At 42.3% G+C, this 22,146-nt stretch overlaps 1 protein-coding gene across 1 annotated transcript; it reads left to right on the top strand.

Annotated features, from left to right (window-relative positions):
- Positions 1-1,680: 1,680 nt before the first annotated feature.
- On the top strand, positions 1,681-20,190 carry VPS33A (VPS33A core subunit of CORVET and HOPS complexes). Its single transcript, XM_001364392.4, has 13 exons — positions 1,681-1,923; positions 3,353-3,418; positions 4,468-4,595; positions 6,239-6,425; positions 8,625-8,741; positions 9,512-9,686; positions 11,677-11,870; positions 13,687-13,813; positions 15,309-15,376; positions 16,362-16,499; positions 17,445-17,582; positions 18,205-18,373; positions 18,744-20,190. Exons 1-13 carry the CDS (start codon positions 1,822-1,824, stop codon positions 18,923-18,925), a joined length of 1,791 nt encoding a protein of 596 aa, XP_001364429.1. The 5' UTR covers positions 1,681-1,821; the 3' UTR covers positions 18,926-20,190.
- The last annotated feature ends 1,956 nt before the right edge of the window (positions 20,191-22,146 follow it).

Below are 22,146 nucleotides of genomic sequence, written 5' to 3'. Positions count from 1 at the left end.
TTTACCTGTTATACACTTTACACCTACTATTTTCCATCTACTGAAAATGTAGTGCCTGGTGGCTCAGTGAATAGAGCCAGGGGCCTGGAATCAGGAAACCTGAGTTCAAATCTGGACTTGAACACTTATTAGCTGTGTGAGCCTGGACAAGTTAGTTATGTGTTAACATCTGTCTGTCTCAGTTTCAACTCCAATTGCCCAACTTAAAAGGGTTGTTCCCGAGAACCAAAGGAGATACTCGGTTGCCCAGAGCAGGGGCTAGGTTGTTCCTCCTCCCTAGTGAAATAGAAATATAAATCTGTGTTACTATTTCTGGTTTCAATGGTACTCTGACAAACTAGAGAGCTGCTACTAAGTATGGGGACACACCTGCCTATTTGCAATGGTGGAGAAATGAGAGACACTGCTGGTACAGGGGAATGCTACCACAGGGATACTGCTAAAGGGGAATGCTCTGGGGTTTGCCTACTGATCCCTATTGATGACTGATGGATCAATCTATTTCTTAACCTCCTCTTCCCTCAGCTCAATCACTCCCTTAACCGCCCACTTCTGGAAGCCTTTTGGCTTCCTCCCTCCCCCTCTGAGTAGACTATAAAATACTCTAATTTTCTTTCTCAGGTAAGGGGTTTATTGTGATAACAGGATGGGAAACTGAGGTAAGAGGGATGAGGGTTTTCCTAAACTACATGGAGAATTTAGGACGGTTATGGAAATAGTCAGTCTTGTCACAATTGTGACTCAGAGGGACAGTTAGAGATGGATGGAGGACAACTGTTTAAAAATCTTTCTTTTTCACAAAGCCACCAAGAAAAGTCTCTCCTTCAGCTTGGCTTTCCTCCAACTCTTAGTCAAATCTCAGAGAGAGCAGAGGTTTCCCCTAGATCAGAAAGCACCACAATGGTTCTTCACCCTTGGACAGAGGCTAACTGGGATCAGTTCTCAGCTTCTTCCCCTTCAGTCAGGCTCAACTGTCAGGGCCAGAGACAGAGTCAGAAGTTTAAGATCCTGCTTCTTCTCCTCTCTGTGGCCTCTCCTGGGAACATTCCGTTTGGAACCTTCTCCTTGGTTGACAGACAGGTCCCCAGCCTTGGTTCTTGCATCTTGGCTTAGCCTGCAAAACCTCTCTCTTCAAGTCTCTACCACACTAGTCTCATTTGTCCCCCAAACCTCTGTGAAAGGAATGGTACAAATGACCCTCCCCCACATTTTGCAAGTGAGGACACCGAGGCTGGGGCCGCCTAGTCTAACCTCCCTATTTTCTCTGACCAGAGCCCAGGTTAAATGCATCGATGTGACTCCCTTAAGGATGGCGATGGGCTTCGGCCTACTCTTCTACCCGCTCCAAAAACTACACCCTGGGCCTGTTGCTATAAGATATCTCCATTTTACAAAGGGAAAAACCGAGGTCAAGAGACTGCACCCGCACTAGTTACAGAGCTCCAAAGCACTTCCAGGCTCACAGAGCGCTGGCCCCGTTATTCTTCTTTCGCTCCACACGAATCCCCGGGGAAGGACCCCAAGGAAGCAGAGACGTCTGTTCAAGAGATGAGCACAACTACGGACCCCGCTCTGAGGCCTCAGAATACCCACCAGAAATTCCCGAAGGAAGGAGGCCGGAAGCGGAAGGCGAAAGGGCTGTAGGGAGCTGAGCTCTCCTACAGCGAACATGCTCAGAGGCGCCCCACGAGGAGCACTTCCGGCTCCGCCTGGCGTTGATCACGTGCACAAAGGCCCGATCACCTGACTGCTCGGTCGGTGTTGGGTGCCGGAGCACCGGGAGCGGGGAGGGGCAGGGGTAGGGGAGGGGGCAGTGGCAGTATGGCAGCGCATCTGTCCTACGGGAGGGTGAATTTGAACGTGCTGCGCGAGGCGGTGCGGAGGGAGCTGCGTGAGTTCCTGGACAAGTGTGCGGGCAGCAAGGTGAGGCCCGTCCGGGGCCTGGCCCAGTGGGGAGGGGAGACTGAGGCTTGGAGCCGGAGCGCGAGCGCTCCCTGTTACTGATATGGCTAGAGAAGTTGCACCTTGGCCCGGGCCTCTGATGGCATTGGCGGGGTAATCTGCGGGAGCACGGACAGGTGCTAGGTCCGGCCCCCAGCCTGCTGCACCGTTATCTGAGCTGTCAAAGGATGCACTCGGACCCTGACCCTCCTCTCTGCGCCCTGGAAACCGAACGGCGAAGGCGGGACCCTAGCATCTATGAATGTGGTGCTTTAGGGTTTGCAAAGCGCTTTCCATGTAAATTCAAAGATAGCGAATGCCTAGTTGTCAGACCTGGAGAAGTAGATGGCTGGAGGGACGGACGGATAGAGGGAGGGAGGGATGGATGGAGGGAATGATGGATGGATTACTACTAATGGGCAACTCAGCCAGACGCAGGGAGCTGGTGTGTGCTCACCTCCAAAAGTGTTGATTGAGCCCTGGGTGTGTGTCCTCTGCAGTTACTGAGTCTCCACCATCTCACCCAAGTGCTGTCTGGCAGGTGAAGGGTTTAGAGTTGTCAGTAGGTATGATGCCACTTTTCTGCCCACCTCATGGTGGCTCCAGGCCCTTCCTTCATGGATGCCTCTTGAAATCCACACTTCCATTCACTCTAGACTTGGAACTCAAACAACTGACTCTTACACAAGCTTTCTCTTGTCCCTTCCCTTTGTTAACCAGCCACTCCTCCCCATTTTCTGGCATGTATTTTGTATTGATCTGTGTACCAGACCACCAAACCTAGATTATAAATCCCTTGAGGCAGAACTTTTCATTTCTGGCTTTGTATTCCTATTGTCTACTAACACAGACTAAAGGATAGAGATAGCGCCTTGACTCAATTTCCTCAGCCTAGGGAACTCCCCAGTGAGAAACCTTCCCCCAATGCAGGTTCTTTGCCATTTGAACTCAGAGAGAGTTGCCTAGAACCCTCTCACATAGAGAGTGACAGAGGCAGCCCTTGGAGCCAGATCTTCCAGGCTGTGTATCCACCATCCAGCCACAGAGCAGTTGCTTAATAAATATTGAATTCAACTAAATCGGAGCAGAACCAAGGCACCTAGGACCACATACACATGGGCCACACCTATGTGACATGATTTGTCTGAGATTATTTTTATTCAGGAGCCACAGGAGGATAGTGTTGCAACCATTCGAAATCTGGGTAGATGTCGAGAGGTTAAATCTGTCATTTCAAGTGAGTGTTTGTATAAAATAGAAGGTAACATCCTTGAGAGCAGAGACTGTTTTGTTTTGTGTCTTGGTATCCAGTGTGTGCTCTTGGTACATGTAAAGTGCTTACTGAAGACTCTGAGTTGAATGAAACACCATCTAGTAGCTATTAGTAATAGAGTTTCCATCCTCTTTACAGGCAATAGTTTGGGATGAATACCTAACGGGACCATTTGGATTGATTGCACAATATTCACTGTTGAAGGTAAATAAAATAGAGGATTTGGTGAGACAGTCTTATTTTAAGTTTCATAATGAGTTTCCACCAAGCACATGCTATTTATCCCTTATAGACCCTAATGTTCACTGTTTCTTATATACCCACCTATACTTGTGGCCTTTATTGGAGATGCCATAGCTAATATTGATAATATCCTTGCCTACTAGGGTGATTGCTAGTCTTATATTGTATAATGACAGACTTGTAGTCCTTTATATTATCATTTGTTGTTGTTCATTCATTTCAGTTGTGCATGACTCTCCATGACCCTATTTGAGGTTTTCTTGGCAAAGACACTGGAGTGGTTTGCTATTTCCTTCATCAGCTCATTTAACAGATGGGGGAAACTGAGGCCAACAGGGTGAAGTGACTTGCCCATATTCAAACACCTAGTATGTGTCAGAGGCCAGATTTGAACTCAGGTCTTCCTGACTCTTAAGCCCAGTATGCTCTATCCACTGTGCCTACTAGCTGCCCTATGATTTGTAGTGGATCCCTTTATGAAGTTGCTTTATTTTGCATAGGTAGTTCAGATCTGGAGGTGCTAATCTCTGGTTGGGAAATACAACTAAGGTCCCTTTCTTTTTAAATCTATGATCCTATTATTTGGGTTTTTCTTAGTAGCTTAGCTGAATCTGAAGATTGTAGGGTCAGAGATTTAAGAGCTAAAAGGAACCTCAGAGGGCACCTAGGTTCATCCCCCTTAGTTTATAGATAAGGAAATTGAGGCCCAGAAAGATTGAGCAACTTGCCCAGAGTCACACAGATAGCAAGTGGCAGAGCTGAGGTTCTCTGACCCTAAATCCAGGACCCTTCTAGCTACACCACCAGCCTTCTGAATTAGGTGCAGGGACCTTACTTTATGGAAACTTTTTTTCTCAGTACTTTATAGTTCTATCTATGCAGTGCTAAGCTTAAAGCAAGTACTCTTAAATACTGTACCAAAGTCAAAGAGAGCCCTTTTAAGTGTTTGCTGAATTAAATGCTAATTTTACATCCACATATTCAGTTCCAAACTTTTTATTTTTTTCTAGGAACATGAGGTGGAAAAAATGTTCACACTTAAAGGAAGTCGTCTGCCTGCAGCTGATGTTAAGAACATTATTTTTTTTGTCAGACCCAGGCTAGAATTGATGGATATAATTGCTGAAAATGTACTCAGGTATTTGGGGGGGGATCTTAAATTTATTTAAAATAAAGTGAAGTCTGTAATTTTTATGTTCATATCTTTGAAGAAGTACATGGACATGTGGAGTACATTCAAGATTCAAAGTGGCTCTTGTGGAAAAATGGGGTGGACAAACTCAAGGAGGACTGAGCCAACAATGTTAGAGCTGGGGCAGGGGAACCTTTAAGATCATCTAGTACAACCCCCCTCAGTGTTCAGATCAGGAGATTCTTGGAGGAAAGCCTCCTAAACAGGTGTGGATGAAATAGTACCATTGGCTTAGTGGAGAAGATCTGGGAAGCCATCCAGTCTAATTTTTTCAATTTCCACAGAATCACATGCAGGATTTGAATCTAGATTCTCCTATTCCATCCAGGGCCAGTGCTCTGCTCACTGTCCCACCCTGCTTCCTCACATGACATAAAGTAGTAAATACTGAATTGGGCCTAGATTACATGTCTGTCATATCACCTAGCCTTCTATGTGCCCCCTCTAAAAAAGGGCAAGGAAGGCTCTTTGGGGATTACCAGAGGCAGAAGGAAGAGGAAAGCTTGATCTATGTCAGCTGAAAGGAATAGTTTTACCAAGACCCTAATATATGAGATTCCAAGATATAGAATTGAAAGGATGTTGGAAAGCCAACTCACTCAATGCCTAGAGGCCCATAGAGTTGAAATAAAGGCAGTGACAGAGGGCCCTTGCCAGTCTACCTCCATATATTTTGTTGTTCAAACCCAGTCTGATGTTTAGAGGAGATGAATCTGCTTTTGTTTCATAGGTGGAAATAAAGTTTTTCTGGCATCCGGTTTATGGAAGCTTCCACATAGCCCTTGCGATACTTGGTTGATCTCTTTCATATGACATAATAATAATAAGATGATGAAAGCAAAGCCTATAATACTACATAGGCCTTTGGTCAATAATAGTTGAACTGAATTGTGTTGTACCGAAATACCCTTAAATGTTCAAATGTGTTGGGGATCATTAGTTTGAAAAAACAGGAGGACAGCTGAAAAAAAAGAGGAGAACAGAGGAGGAAAGAATCCTCCCAGAGCTTGCTGAATATTTTAGTTATTATAAAATTTAAATTTAAATCTGAACTCTGGGTTGCTGTTTTGGCCTAGTTAGAGTGACATTTATTCTCTTAAGTAGGATTTCCTGCTACTTTAAAAGAAACACTTTAGTAACACAAGATGTAGCATAAAGGGTTAAAAAGAGGATTTCAAAGTAGATGCTAAGCCCAAGAGGGCAGGAAAGGGAAAAAGCCCTCCTGTGTGTCAGCTACTGTGAAAGTACTTTATAAACATCTCATTTTATCCTCACAACAACCCTGAGAAGTAGGTGCTATTACCCTCTTTTTATAATTGAGTAAACTTAAGACAGAAGGGTTCATAGATTTGTCCAGGGTCACATAGCTAGTAAGAATCTGAGGCTAAATTTGAACTCAAGTCTTCCTAATTCCAGGCCCAGTGCTCTGGGTACCATCCTCTAATACCACAGCCCTGTCCCAACCGCCTCTAAGGCCACATTTCTGTTTATGTGCCATTGTTCCTTTTCCATGATAAAAACCAATTCTAGCCCCTTCAGCCATTTGTCTTTGAGATTATACATATAACAAACATTTTATTCTTTTCTAGTGAAGATAGGCGCTCCCCTGCGAGAGATTTCCACATTTTGTTTGTCCCACGCCGAAGCTTGTTGTGTGAACAGCGTTTGAAGGATCAGGGTGTTTTGGGATCCTTCATTCATAGAGAGGAATATAGCCTCGACCTCATTCCATTTGATGGCGATCTGTTATCCATGGAATCCGAAAGTGCTTTTAAAGTAAGTGGAGTATCTTTATTAGGTACAACCTCTGCTGTACCCCAGAGCCCAGCAGCTGCTCTCTGAAGAGAACAGATGTTCATTGGGAATTGAAGGAGTCTAACAGAGAAAGTCCATGAAACCTTCGTAACACAGCACCTGAGGACATTTTTCACATGCCCCACCCCTCTACCCAGCAGCTGAATGCAAGCACTTCTTCCCTCTGCTCTCTGGGTAATTTGGAGTGCTCACAGGCAGCTTGAAAGTGCAGTTTGGGCACACGATTTTGAAAATGTTCACCAATGCTTGGTTCTAAAGGCCTACACTCTTCCCTCCAACCTACTGGGGCACATAGGGCTTTGAATGCCAACTAGGACCAGAGTGGAACTAGAGCAATACAAACTATTGTTGCTGCCCTGTCTCTCATGTTGGTGAGTGAGGAGATTTGTCTTCCTTTATAAAGGCTGAATCACTGCTTTTATATGTGTACATATTTAAAACTTTCATTTTGAATTCTGATATATAGTGTTGATACAACTCAGCAGATCCTAAAATGCAGAATGACAGATCAGGTGACCTGATGGCCAGGAATAGTGGAGTGTTGAATTCCAGTGTACACTACTCAAGTTTTATTTATTTCCCCATTTTGTCTGGTTGGCATTCTACAGATGATTCAGTAATTGGGGCAACCCCCCCCCCAAAAAAAAACCCCACAAAACCCCCAAAACCCTTGCTTGTCGTGGCATGACTGAATCTGTTAAGACTTGCTGATGTTTTTCACTGGCCATATTTGGAAAACTGGCCTGTTTCTATTTAGAGTTTAAGCCCCATTCCTTTGTGGGTTGACTTGTAAATTACATATTTGATGATTTTTAAAAATAATTATTTTTGACCCAGTGATAAACTAAAAGCTGTAAGCCCAGCTTTAATTTCAAATCTGACGGCTGGGTTAATCCTTTATATGGAGGTGACAGACTAATCAAAAAGGAAAGTCTGATATTAAAGACCTGTTACTGATTTTTAAATTTCTCATTAGAAAAGACAGGCTAGGATTGGATAATCACTTTGGAATATTGAAAGATGCTTTTTTTTTTAAAAATAATTTTTTCTTGAATTTTCATCTCAGTTCCATGCAGCTTCCCAGGGACCAAGGTTTTTATTACCTTCTGAACTTTAGTCTGCTGTGTTTCATAAAATGGTCAAATTAACCACTTTTGTGCTCCCTAGTGCTGCTGATCTATTTTTTTCCCTTGGGGAGTGGGATGGATGAGGAGGATTATTCTTTATCTCCCCAAAGGGACCCTGGAGGTCTGATAGCCTGGCATCCCCCAAGAGGATGTCTTGTCTTCCTCCAACATCCCATCACTGGAAGTAACCTGGAAAAGTTGTCAAATGTCAGTGTCCTTGTTTCTTTACCCCTTCCATTTCCATTTTCTTCCAGGCATTGCTGTTCAGTCACTGGAAGGATGAAATGGATTAGGGAGGCAAGAGTCCCAATTAGAAGGCTGGGGATAACTTTATTTTTAGATCCAGTATAGAGTGATGGACCTCTGTGAAACACTTTGCCATTATTTCCAAGATTTTATTCAATTTAATTCATTACTAGGAGGCTGATATGGTTACCAAAAAAAAAAAAGATGAAACATTGAAAACTTTTTTACTAATTACCCAAATTTTACTTTAGAAAAATCACTTCTACAACTAGGGAGAGAACTTTGAGCTCCCTTTACGGTTTACCAGTTGGTCTCTTGATTTAGAATACCTTTTTTTAAATGAATTAGGTACTCAAATTCTCTTGTAAAACCATGAAATAAACTTTATTTTGTTTTAGGATTTCTTTCTTTTAGACCCTTACCATCTGTCTTAGAATTGATACAACTATCAATTCTAAGACAGAAGAGTTTAGTAAGGACTAGGCAGTTGGAGTTAATTAACTTGCCCAGAGTTATACAGCTAGCAAGTGTTTAAGGCCACATTTGAACCCAGGTCCTCCCAACTCCAGGCCTGGTTTTCTATCCACTATGTTACCTAGCTGCCCTAATATTTAGGATTTCTTAAAGTGTGATGGGTAACTTTTAATCACTGGTCACTTGAGAATGGGCTTAGAAAGAACATCTAGATTTCTTCTGAGCAACCTTGAGTAGCTGCTGATCCCCAAGATATTGAAGGGAATAAAGCCTAGGTATGTCTGCCTAGTAACATCCTTTTCCTCGGCTCTAGGAGTGTTATTTGGAGAATGACCAGACAAGTTTGTACCATGCAGCAAAAGGACTGATGACTTTGCAAGCCTTGTATGGAACCATCCCCCAGATCTTCGGGAAAGGGGAATGTGCAAGGGTAATCGACCGCCATGTACTTCCTTTGCCGCTGATGGGGCTGCACAGTGGAGCTGGGGGTGAGGGGTTAGGGGGGATGATGGAAGCAGAATCCATTAAGCTGCTCTTTGGGAGTTCTAATGACTTTTCCTATAAATATTTGATTAGAGATTTTTGGCTTTTCATGTTTGAGAAAATGACGTGGTTCAATTTTCCTTTGTTCTTTTTAAAAAATATTTTTAACCTTTAGTTTCTGTCTTCATATTAGTTCCAGATATTTTAGTATCATTAGCACAATATCTAAATATCTTAATAACAGTTCTAAGACAGAAGAGCAGCAGAGACGAGACAGTTGGGTTAGGTGACATGCCCAGAGTTAGGTAGCTATGATGCTTGTATAGTTCCTTGAGTAATTTTCCCCAAGAATGGCTTAGGGAGTCAAATACTACTTATTGCCACCCTCCCCACCCCCCCCATCCTTTTTTTGTATTTGTTTTGGCCAAAGTCTCTCTGACTCTTAGAGTTGAAAGAGGGATCTTATGGGTCATCTATTCCAATCTCCCACCCTACTGTGACCCTTTCGGTAAGATCCACTTTTGACACAGAAAAAGCTGAGCGCATTAGGAGCAAGTTGTCCTATTGGACAGTCTGCTCTGGATTTCTGCTCATCAGTCATGCTTTTCCCAGAGTCTCCATCTCCTCTTTATCTCTTGCTTTCCTCAGTTTGTAGCCCAATTTTAAATGTTTGTGGCTCCCATGGAGACACTATCTCACCCAATGTTTTCTTTTCAGCAAGTGGCCAACATGATGATCAGAATGAAGAGAGAGTTCACTGGCAGCCAGAACTCAGTATTTCCTGTTTTTGATACTCTCTTGCTGCTTGACCGGAACGTAGACTTGTTAACTCCCCTTGCCACTCAGCTTACATACGAAGGACTCATTGATGAAATTTATGGCATTCAGAATAGTAAGTAGAGTCAAATCTCTTCACCGTTTTATTGCCCGAGAAACAGATGCTACCCTGAGATCACGATTTCAGCAAATGCTTTCAGAGTATGATATGGCTTTTGAAAGATGTAATTGTTCCAAAGGGTCATTTCTATAGGTAAAAGTTAAAATTAGGAAACATCTTGGGGGGAATAAAAGAGAAAAATCCCTTTACCTTTGACTTGGGATGTGAGGATTTAGCCAGTCCCAAGGAGATGCAAGAGCATGGATGTTAGAAGAGTCAGTCATTGTCCCAGCCTTGGCGGAGCTTATCTTCAAGGAGGGGTAACAGAATTAGACAGGAAACAATCCAAGATACTGTATGTCAGTGTCATTATGTCATCATGGTAGTAATGCTGTAGGAATCTAGCTAAAGGAGACAAGATATGTTTAAAATGTTTGGGATATGTTCACAGTGGAGGACCAGGCCAACTGCAATAGAGGGGATATTGGAGTGAGGACAACCTGAGTGAGGGTCTTAGAGGTCAAGCAGGGCCATTTAGACTTGGAGTCTTGGGCATTTGGGAAACATTGTGTGTTTTTTAAGCCGAAGGACATTGTGATAGAAACACAGCTTAGAGAAGATCCATCTAGCAAAAGCATGTAGAACACTTGTTTTTGTCATTTGGAATGTTTTAACTTTCAAAATACATAATCACAAAACTGTTTTTGGTAATACTCACAAAATAACAAATACATAAATAATAAAAATGATAAAATAATGGGAATATAATATTAAAAGCAAGCATTTATACAGTACTTACTGTGTGCCAGGCACTGTGCTAAGCATTTTACAATTATTATCTCATTTGTTTCTCACAACAACAATGGGAGGTAGATGATTGATTATCTCCAGGCAAACAGGTTAAATAACTTGCCCAGCATCACACAGCTAATCAGAGTCTGAGGCTGAATTTGAACTTAAGGACTCTGACTCTAGACTCCATACTATACTGACTGTGCCAGGTCTAGTGTATGGTTAGCTCCTTCGTGAATATTGCAAACGCTTACTGAGCACCTGTTCATACTCAGTTCTGTGCCTTAGCAAGATTCTCGTGAGAGCGCTACAAAGCTTGGGTTGGAGGGGAAATGAAGTTTTAGCCAAGAGGACAATTAGGAGTAGCAGAGGCCTGTGGAGACATGGAACTAAGCTAAAGCTGTGACCAAAGGAGTGGAGAGATGGGGTAGGGGCAAGAGACATTGTAGAAGAGGTTTCCCAGTGATTCTTGGCTACTTCTTATGGGCCTGGTGAAGAAGGAAGGGTCAGCGTTTTGCACGTAGGTGGCTAGGAGACTGTTAGTGCTGTCAGTGATGAGGGAAATTCAGAGGAGTGGTGGATTTAAGGGGCTTTATGATGAGTTCCGTTTTGAACACATTACCTTTGAGGTGACAAGTTGGCAGTGTGGGACTGTGGGAGTCCAGGAGAAAGGATTACATAGATAGACTTCATTTACCTTCATAGAGGTGATACCAAATGCAGGGAAATAAATGGTTACGCCCACCAAGGAAGAAAGAAGAGAAGGCCCAGTGCACAGCCTTTGGGGTGACCCATGTGGGAAATGGATGATGGTTCATGAAGGGGACCAAGAAGGAATAGCCAGACAGCTTGGAGTAGAGCCAGCTGACAGAGATCTCTCTGAGCCTACAAGTATTGTTGGGGAGGCCAAGGGTGGAAAGGCTCTAGGTGTGGACTGGTCACATCCAAAGCTACAGAAACACCAGAGAGGACAAGTACTGAGGAAAGTCCAGTTCTTATTGATAAGAATTGGTGTAGAGCACCCATAAACCCATCAAGGAACAGTTCTTACATTTTGTAGCATGCTTTCCCTTGAGACACTAAATGTTTTCTAAAGTTTTTTTACAAGCATGCCCTATGGCCTTTGGGGTGGGAAAGTTCTGCTGGGTCTAGTGGCTTTATGTGTGGGCTTTTCAGGTGATTCTACCCAGGAACCTTTCCCTCATCCATCTAGGTTATGTGAAATTACCTCCAGAGAAGTTCACTCCTAAGAAACAGGGTGAGAGTGGGAAGGATCTCCCAACAGAAGCCAAGAAACTTCAGCTCAATTCTGCAGAGGAGCTCTATGCTGAGATCAGGGACAAAAACTTCAATGCAGTGGGCTCAGTCCTGAGCAAGAAAGCCAAAATCATCTCCGCTGCATTTGAGGTGAGCCTCTCCCCTCCTCCCCGGGGGTATCATCTCTCCATTCTGCCCCACAACTTGGTCATTCCATTGATGGAGTCAGCACTCCAGAAAACTGAGGCTCTGCTGGCACTTCCATAGGGCTCCAAAGCCTCCTGCTAGAGCTGAAGGGGCTTCCCATTTAGGGAAGCTCATTTGTCTGAGCTATTGTGTCAGAACTTTAGGAAGAAGAAACTTTCCCACAGCCATTACCTTAAATTGCTTATGCCTGTAGCTTGATGATTTTTTGCCTCTTTCAGCTCGTTTTTCCCAACTAAATTGAAGAGAAAGGACTTCACCCTAGATCATATATAGACAACTTAATTTCTTTTATTAGCCCTTCTGTAAGTGAGAAAATTCTTCTTAAGTTTAAAAAATTTCCTGGTGGAAGGAGGTGAGAATGAAGAAGATATGTGGTAGGTGATAATGAGACAGAAACCCCTGGTGGCCCTGGGTTTTAATTTGTGGGCTTCATTATCACCTTCTTGCCTCGGCTTGCCCAGTCATCTAGCTTGGGCTTAGTTATATTCATTTTTTAAAAATCTGACAACTCACTAAAATGATGAGCTGTGGAATATTTTATTTTGAAAATATCTCATTAAGGCATCTATGTCTGTTTATTCTTGAATATATTTATTTTATCTTTCTTGGGAATTACCGATTAATATGTAGATTGATTTCTACATTCATTATAACATTTTTTAAGGGCCTGGGGTTTTATTTTAAATTGTTAAGCATTTTGCTAAAATGAAGTTTTATTTTATCTACACATTGACCAAAAGCTAAGTCTGCAGTTGTGTTTGTGTGGATATTAAGACAGAGGAAACTGACTCTGTGATCCCTGTTCTTCCCTATCCAATAATAATGGCCCCATCTTTCTCCCCTTATCTCTTGTTATTTTATGTCTCCAAGTACTCAGATGGCTTACATTGTGCTTTAGAAGAAAGTGTGATTAGGGCTCAGTGAATAGAAGACCTAAGTTCAAATCTCACCTTTGACACTTCATTCACCCTGTTTACCTCATTTCCTCATCTGTAAAATGAGCTAGAGAAGGAAATGGCCAATCCGTCCAGTAGCTCTGCCAAGAAAACCCCATGGACAGTATGGGCCACAGGGATATAGAGTTGGATATGACTAATAGCAGGAGAAGTGGTGGTTCACTGGGTAGAGAGACTTGAACCAGGAAGACCTTGAGATGATTGGTCTTGGACAATTATTTGCCTCTTTGTGACTTGGTTTCCTTATTGTGAGATGAGAGGGTGGAAGGTGACGCCTTGAAGGTTCTTTCTGGCTCTAAAACTTTGGCACTCCATAAAAAAAAGAACAAAATCCCCCTTTCTCGGACTCCTATGCCTTGGTTTAAATGCTTTTCCTGAAACCCCTCTGGGAAGCAGGCATTGCATATGTGAGTTTCTGTATTTTATAGATGAGCAACTGTGGCTCAGAGAGATTAGTTCAACTTGCTCAGCATCACCAAGGTGGAAAGCCTAGTTTTCCTGCTCCCGGGGCCAGTGTCCCCTCCTTGTATGCCACATTCCCTCTCATAGGAAGGCAGATGATGCACAAAAAGAAAACATGGGCTTTGCTTTTTCAGTAGCATGCTTAGTTGGGTTTTATGGTTTCTCTGTTCATTTTGTGATGGGCTTGGACTGATTGGTTATTCCGTGGCCTCCCTGCCGTTGCCCTCCTTTTTACATGTATTGGGCCATAAAACATCTCATGGTCCTTATAACAAGGTGTCAGCAAAAAGCTGAATGAGCCTCTCGCCCCTGCATAAATCTGCCATCCCCTCCATTTTCAGGAAAGGCACAACGCAAAAACGGTTGGGGAGATTAAGCAGTTTGTTTCCCAGTTGCCTCACATGCAAGCGGCAAGAGGGTCCCTGGCAAACCACACCTCAATTGCAGAGTTAATCAAAGACATTACCAGTGAGTATCCTTTGGTGTCCTTTTCATCTCAAGTAGGCTCTGGTCACATGTTTTGTGGCAGAGGGCACCATCCCCAGTAGGATAGGCTTGATTAGGGCACAGTTGGTGCTGAGAGGCTCCTCGCTCCTGGTGGACTGTGCCAGGACATGGTAGACTCTGTTTGGAGTCTAGCTCATTCCTGCTCTTGAGTAAGCTTTTTTTAGTTGTTATTCCTTACACACAATCTTCACGACACATGACCAGCACACTGACAATCAGACCAATATGGATAAATCTCTAGCCAGATCCCCTGTTTTTGAGCCATTTTACAGCTTGATTAAGTAGAAATAAACTATGCTACACAGTTTAACAAATTAAAATCAAACGCACTTAATGTCCCTCTCCATTCCTCTCCCTCCTCCATGTTCCCTGATTTCCCTTTGGAGCCCATCTCTATATTTAGGAAGCACCTTTCCCTGGAGGCTTGTCTTCTCTTCTTTACACACATCATTGTCATCCATGTCTATGTGCTTGGTCTCAGGGTCTTTGGTTCTCCTGCATTCTTCACATTTGGCATTCTTGGTGGCACTGTACTATTCCAGTCCATTCATAGATCATTATGTACAAAGCTTGGACTACAAGCCAGTGCACACCAAGTTGTTTCTGGGGTTTTGTTGTTACATACAAAGCAACTCTTGAGGGTTTTTTGGTATGATCAGGTTTGTTTTTTTTTTCCTTTTCATGACATCTTTAAGAGCTCTAGTAATACAGCTACTAGGTCAAAGGGTCAATTTCTAAAATCTTCCTTTTGCACTGATGAAATGCAAAACTTCAGTTGGATATTAAAAGAGTTTTTAGAGATTTATAGCAAATAAATTCATTTATAAAATTTTTCAGCTGCAAAAGGTGGTGGAGGAAAAGCTTTGCTGGATGTGAAACATCCTGTGATTTCTAGCAGGCTGACCTAACAACAACTTTGGAGCAAAACAAACGTGAAAGATGCAAGAACCCCACTCCCCAGCTGTATCCATTTAACATTGTCATAGAACTGAACCCATTTAGCTGTGTTCATGTTAATGGTAGTTTAGGAAGAATTAATTGAAATCAGAATGCAATTTGGGGAGGAAAGTGTGGGTGCTAGAAGAATTAATCATTTGGTTCATTCTCGAGCCTATTGCCATTTGCATCCTGTTTCCTCTCCTCAAAAACAGAGAATTCCTCTGATGGAGTTGAGTTAGGAATGTAGGTCCAGAACCCTCTTCCTGAATTCCTCCCGCATTCTACTCTGTTTAGAAGTGTCCAAGGAGTACCGGGATTGTGTTCTCATCCTCCTTGGAAGCTTCCTTTCAGATGAGTCTGTTCTGTATAGAATATCAAACTAACTTCTGCTTACTTTCTGTTATTTATTTTCTTAATTAAAATCATGAATCAAAAGTATATTTGTTTTCCAGGTGGACAGAAGACAAATACATGTTTTTATTTCAAATTGTAAGTTTTCTTATAATTGTATTTTTAGCTTCTGAAGATTTCTTTGATAAGCTAACAGTTGAGCAAGAGTTCATGTCTGGAATAGACACCGACAAGGTATGTGGATTGTTGAGTTGTCTTTGGAGGTTGGGAACAGGAATGAGCTTTGTCATTGCAACTAATCATCAAAAAGCATATTTATAGCCCCCTAAATAGCTACTCTGATGGCTTTGACTCTCTTGACATGCCCCAGTACATTGCCATAAAATGTACTTGCACATGTGTATATAGGGTTAAGTCATCTCAGTGTATAAAACCCAGATTGACCAATCAAGAACTATTTGCTGAGCATGGGCAAGGCACCATGAGAGGTAGAAAGTTACCAGACTTAATTCAGAGCATTTTCTGATGAGTGCGAAATAATGATTTGCTTTAAAAGCTATCTCCTAGGATTCCTCTAAGCATTAAATTCCACTGACACAAAAATTTTATTTTATTTTTGATCTGTTTTATAAACAAATTTCCACAAAGCTTGATGCAAGAAGAACCAGTGCTGTGATTGAAATAGACCTGGCAGGGACAGGCTGATCTGAGTGCTGGAGAGCCTTTAAGGAATTTTTCTATTCTGATATATTATTTCAAATGGCATATAGCGTTTTCATGGAAATCACTATCTGGTTACATACAGGTGGCTTTTACTGCTGGTATAATGTGATGCTGTGAAATAAATACATTGTAATTTTTCCCCCAATTTTTTTTTTAACTCTCACCTTCCGTCTTAGAATCCATACTGTGTATTGGCTCCAAGGCAGAAGAGTGGGAGTGGTAAGGGCTAGGCAATAGGGGTAAAGTGACTTGCCCAGGGTCACCCAGCTAGGAAGTGGCTGAGGCTTTGAACCTAGGCCCTCCCATCTCTAGGCCTGACTCTCAATCCACTGAGCCACCCAGCTGCCCAGTCCCCACTTTTTTGAAGGGCTTGGTGGAAAAGGAATGACTCTAGGATTGAAAACAATACATGATAATTAGAAAGAAAGCACTATTACTTTTTTATCCTCTTATGTGCTCAGACAGCTATGCATACTTTGTCTCTTTCTGTTTATAGGTCAACAATTACATTGAGGACTGTATTGCTCAGAAACATCCATTGATCAAGATCCTAAGACTGGTTTGCCTTCAGTCTGTGTGTAACAGTGGCCTCAAGCAGAAAGTGTTAGATTACTACAAAAGAGAAATTCTCCAGGTTGGTATATCTTTGAGTTGGTAACTTACCCAGGGAAAACATCTTAGAATCATCACAAGTAATTTTCATAGGATGCTTCTAGTTTACGCTATCACTATCATTAGTGAAGACTTTATGAGCACTCAAATGGGCAAGTCACTTCCCCCATTGCCCAGCCCTTACCACTCTTCTGCCTTAGAACCAATACACAGTATTGATTCTAAGACAGAAAGTAAAGGTTTAAAAATAAATAAATAAAATAAATACCCCAAACCCCCTTAGGAATATTTAAAAAAAAGAAAAGATGTCTTTTAGAAATAATTAGCCATGAGGCAGCTTAGGTAGCACAGTAGATAGAGTGCCAGGCCTGGAGTTAGGAGGACCTGGGGTCAAATTTGGCCTTAGACACTTCCTTGCTTTGTGACCCTGGGAAAGTCACTTAACCTCAATTGCCTAACCCTTGGTGCTCTTCTGCCTTAGAATTGCTACTAAGACAGAAGGTGAGGGCTTAAAAAAAGAAAAAAGAATGGTCCAGCTCTGTATTTGTTATAACAGACAAGCAATTTTGAGACTTGAATGTTGCCCTTCTAAGATGTGTCATAAGAGTGCACAAAGGTAGAGGTCAGCAAGGTGAGTCACTGTATTGAAATCCAGGGCTATAGATAGGAAGTTCTGGGTTCAAGTGTGGCCTTGGATTCTTCCTAGCTGTGTGACCCTCAGTAAGTCACTTAACCACCATTGCTGAATCCTGATTGCTTTCCTCTTTGGGACCCTTATACAATATTAATTCTGAGAGAGAAGGTAAGAGTTTAAATTTTTTTTTAAGTACATAAAGGCTCTCACTGCTCTTCCCTTAGGGTATTGCAGAGACCTGGCCAAACTGATTCGTTGGGGTGGCTCTTTTTTATAAATTAGCACGGACTTCTCTCCTCTTCTAGCATCAACTTAAACGTACTTTTATTGCAGACATATGGCTATGAACACATGTTAACCTTAAACAATCTAGAGCAGGCTGGATTGCTAAAACCTCAAGCAGGCAGTAGAAACAATTACCCCACCATCAGGAAAACCTTGCGGCTCTGGATGGATGATGTTAATGAGCAGGTAAATGAGCTCTTTTCTGTTGGCTTTGTCCGGTTTATTGATCTAGGCTAAATTGTGATGTTGTTATTTGTTCTTGGCTTGTGCCTTGGGACTGTGTCTAGTAGCTAGAATCATCTTTGTTGCTTGGAGGTCCTTTGAAAGTGATTAGAAAGCCAGCTCTCAGTTATCCAGGACTGGGTCAGGCATGGTTTCATTCTCTTTCATCCCACTACCCAAGTGGAATCCAAGCTGCTAAACTAGGAGATGACTGGGTTCTAGATGAAGGGAGCAGGTATATGAGTAGCCAACAATCTGAATGGCTTTAGACACTTACTAGCTGTATGATTCTGGTCAAGTCACTTTGCCTTGTGCCTCAGTTTCCACAGCTGTAAAACAGAGATAATAATAGCACCTGCTTCCCAGGGTTTTGAGTATAAAAGGCAATAATAATCCTAAAATGTCTTTAATAAATGCTTACTCCTTTCTTTCCCCCCCTTCCCTTGTGACATTAGTTTTTGTTTTGGTAGTTTAGCCAAATATAAAAATAATTTTGGATTATTTACTGTGTATGCTTCATGATTACATACAACCAGGAATTAACTGGGTAGATACTGAGTATCTCCTTTATGTAATTGTGTAACAGAACCCCAATGACATATCCTACGTCTACAGCGGCTATGCACCTCTCAGTGTGCGGTTAGCGCAACTGCTTGCTCGGCCTGGCTGGAGAAGTATTGAGGAAGTCCTGAAGATGCTTCCAGGTCCCCACTTTGAAGAACGGCAGCAATTACCAGCAGGATTGCAGAAAAAACGTGAGTTGGAAGTTGTTCTACTTCTGAAATCACCTTGTATGATGTGTCTGTGCAGGACTTGGGACATGGTGTCTACAGATCCTCTGTAGGCTACTAATGCATAGTGGAAGTACTATGAATTCATTTTTGCCTCTGCAGTTTTAAGTTATTTACTACTCCTGGGGTTGGAATTTCAGGTATTTAGTAGAAAAACACGAAATACAATTGAGTGTTCTCCATTTCAAATGAAATCCTGTCTGCCTTTCTTTTGGGAATAACTTTCCACATTAAGGTTGGCAGAGCATTTGTTTGGGAATGGTGAAGTTGTGTGGGGTGTGGTAATAAGAAATGCTTAATGATAATAATCACTAAACATTGTCTCCCTCTTTAGGTCAACAAGGAGAAAACAGAGTTACTTTGGTCTTTTTCCTGGGAGGTGTGACCTATGCTGAAATTGCTGCCCTGAGATTTCTGTCTCAGATGGAAGATGGAGGCACAGAATATGTCATTGCTACCACTAAACTAATGAACGGAACCAGTTGGATAGAATCTCTGATGGAGAAACCTTTCTAAACCCAGCACGCCATGCCATCTTTGACTGGCTGTAGCAAGCAGGTGGGATCCCAAGAATTTGCTTCTTGGAAGCAGTTGCTAAAGGGAAGTAAAACTTAATGGACTGATGGCGAAAGGATGCAGAGTTTATGAAATTACTGTGTATTTTCAGCTCTGCTTTTCACTGTTGGGCTCTGGATTCCTCTCCTGTCTCAGAAGGCATAAAAATAACAGGACAATCGGCCAAAGGCCACCATGTTCTGAGCTTGGGATCCTCAAGAGAGGCCCCATGGAACTGCTTCAGGGGCTCAGTTCCGTTTGGTTTGAGCTAGCTCAAGGAGAGTTAAGACATCAGGCTCTGATAAGAATTGAAATAAAAATGGAGACTCCATCCCCTCATCCCTGTGCTTTGCTGCTCTCCATCTCTGAGCTCTGCACAGATGGCTGGGGTAAGTGTGGGCAGGCTAAGACCAGTCCAGAGACTGCTGGCCCAGGGTCATTCTCTCCCTTCACCTCTTCACTTTGCAGGACCCATTCTGTGCTTAACCCTTAGGATCTCTCAGGAGAGTACTTGGGTTCTTCAGGCCTTCTCTGAAATAAGCAATTTCAGAGACTACCTGGGTAAAACCCGAGTTTTTGTTCTCTCTTAGCTTGTCAGCAGCATCTCTTTAGATGCATGATAATGCTGGACCACTTAGTGCAGTCCATATGCTAAGATTATTGCATTAGGATATTTAAAATGATAGAAGAGAAGGCAGCAGTGATTAAAATGCCTGCACTGAGATGGTAGGCAGCCCTCTGCTGCCCATCCAAGCTTCATTCCCAGTTGAGAATAGGAACCTCAGCAGACAGTGCCTGGGACCAAGCAACACTTAATGCTGTTGGGATTTCTCTTCCCTGAAAAGCCAGAAACTTAGTCTGTCGCACTCCTTTCCTGCTTCTTTCATTCACACTTCTGTCTTCCAACCAGCCTCAGCTTCCCCCAGGTACTGCTTTCATGGGTGGTTTCTTCATTATCCTAAGGCGATTTACTTGTGTCCCTCAGCCCATAGCTATGTTATTTCATCATATTAAACCTTCTTGTTAATCAGGCCTCACCCAGTGTTTTTGACACAGGATTTTAAATTAAACTTCTTTCTCTTGGCTACATGTTCTCCTCTTATAGTCAAGTCAGTTTTTTCTTGAGGCCAAGTTAAGTCAGGTTTTAATAAGTCATTCAGTGGAAGACTTAGAAACATTAACTGCTTCATTTGTGAATAAAAAGCAACAGATAATTCCACATTAAATGCATTTGTGTAAATTCATTCAGTACTGGGGCAGCTTTTGTCACTGGAGGTGGGCATTCACTGATGAAAGGTCTGAATAGGGCATCATTCATTCTTGAAAAGGGCGTATTATTTACATGATGTCTGGACTTCTGGGTTGTTGGGGAGACTATTGTATTAAACTGGTAGTTCTTGGTTTTATTTTGTCTACAACTCTGGACAATATCAGAGAATTCAATTCAAGTATTAACTGCTGGTTTAATGGGAATAAGAGAAACACTAAAAGGTAGAAAGATTAAAAGCAGCACATTATCCCCTTTGGGAAAACCTTCACATTGAGGCTATGGAGACTTGCCAGCTCCATGTCCCCTATTTATATCTCATTGCAGCCCTGTTTGAATTGAGGCAGGGAAAGGCCCACTGATGACCTGTCTTCTATTGTTCCCACTCTGGACATCTAGAAAGGCTGAAATACACACTTTTGCACAATTCAAATAGTTGCTTCTAGGGAACAGAAATGTCTTCTTTTATCTTTCTAATCATCTCTATGTCCAAATGGGAACAGTGACTGGAGAAGAGCACCCACAATACAGACCCTTCTCAAGGCTGCCATGTTTTACTTACACCCTTTTGAGTATTTATGATACATAGTACCTGACAGCTGTGCTCAAAAGGGATCATTTGAGAATATGATTGATTATGGGAAATAGTGCAGATGAAGAATGGTTTTTTTTAACATACTGCCTAATTTAGTGCTTTATTTTTATTATTCATTTATTTAATTAAAAAAACTTTTTATTAGGGTGCCAGCCTTGAGAGTCAGGAAGATCTGTTTGGGTTCAAGTAGTTTGGACACATCCTAATTGTGTGGCCATGAGTGACCCCAGCTGTTCTGAGATTAGAAATTACAAATTAATTGCCAATTTGTCAATTAGTGTCAGGATTTTCTTTCCTGGAATTTCCCTGCAGGCATCCATAATCACAGGTTCTGATAGAAAAAAGCAACCCCAAATAGCTAGTGGCATGATGAAGGGATTTGGAATTAAACAATTCCAACATAATTTCTTGTGAACTTTTGGCTGACAGTGTTTGTATACTTGAGTTATTCAATTTGTATGGAACAAAACAGGAGGACGACAAACACCAATTCTTCGGGAGACAACTTGGGACAGAGAAAGGGTGAAAGAATTCCTAGTGAGGGGCAGGTAGGTGGCTCAATGGTTTGAGAGCCAGGCCTAGAGGCAGGAGATCCTAATTTCAAATCTAACCTTGGACACTTCCTAGCTGAGTGACCCTGGGCAAATCACTTAACACTCCTACACATTACCAATTCTAAGATGGAAGGTAAGGGTTAATCATGAAATATATTAAAATGATCCAAGCCAAGGACTGTTTTAATACCATCTTTTCATGCGCTGACTTTGCTGCGGAGAAGATGCCATAATGATGTCTTTGTTGGAAGCTTAGACAGGCTTCTTCCTTTTTTCTATAAACCAGAGGAGCCCTTTGGATGACCAACTCTCTAGAGGAGCAATTACTACTAACAGGCTTCCTGAACAGCTTGATAATGCTCTGCTCCTGTTTTTGGCTTGACTGCTGCTGAGGCAATAATTTGATAATAAGAGATCCAGATTAAATTAGGGAACCATTTACCCTGGATGATGATGTTGGAAAAGGGTTGATGGACAATGGAGAGCCTTGTTTCTCTATCCTGCTTACTTGCTTAAAGGTCAAAAAAGGTTGTTCACTTTTCCGATATCTTCATTCCAAACAAAATCACCCCAAAGTAGCACAAGCTTTTGAATTCTTTGCTTTATTGCCATGTTTTCTAGGGGATGGCTTCAGTTCTCCACCTGCCTCTGTCAGTGGTCCAGGTGAAGCCCTTTTTCTGAACCTTTGATTATAAGACCTGCACTAGTTAGCCCCCTCCAAACTCCGAAGCTCGGACAGGCTCCCACAGAGCCCTGAATTGGGAGT

This window comes from Monodelphis domestica, chromosome 3 (assembly GCF_027887165.1).
Source record: "Monodelphis domestica isolate mMonDom1 chromosome 3, mMonDom1.pri, whole genome shotgun sequence".
Taxonomy (NCBI): domain Eukaryota; kingdom Metazoa; phylum Chordata; class Mammalia; order Didelphimorphia; family Didelphidae; genus Monodelphis; species Monodelphis domestica.
Note: the sequence above shows the minus strand (reverse complement) of the source record. Positions and strands in the feature narration are given on the sequence as shown.

Bases quoted from the DNA above. Each gene is read 5' to 3' on its own strand.
- VPS33A (XM_001364392.4), top strand. From the start codon at position 1,822: ATGGCAGCGCATCTGTCCTACGGGAGGGTGAATTTGAACGTGCTGCGC. The intron at 9,687-11,676 runs GTAAGTAGAGTC...TCATCCATCTAG, and splicing joins AATTTATGGCATTCAGAATA to GTTATGTGAAATTACCTCCA. The intron at 15,377-16,361 runs GTATGTGGATTG...TTCTGTTTATAG, and splicing joins CTGGAATAGACACCGACAAG to GTCAACAATTACATTGAGGA.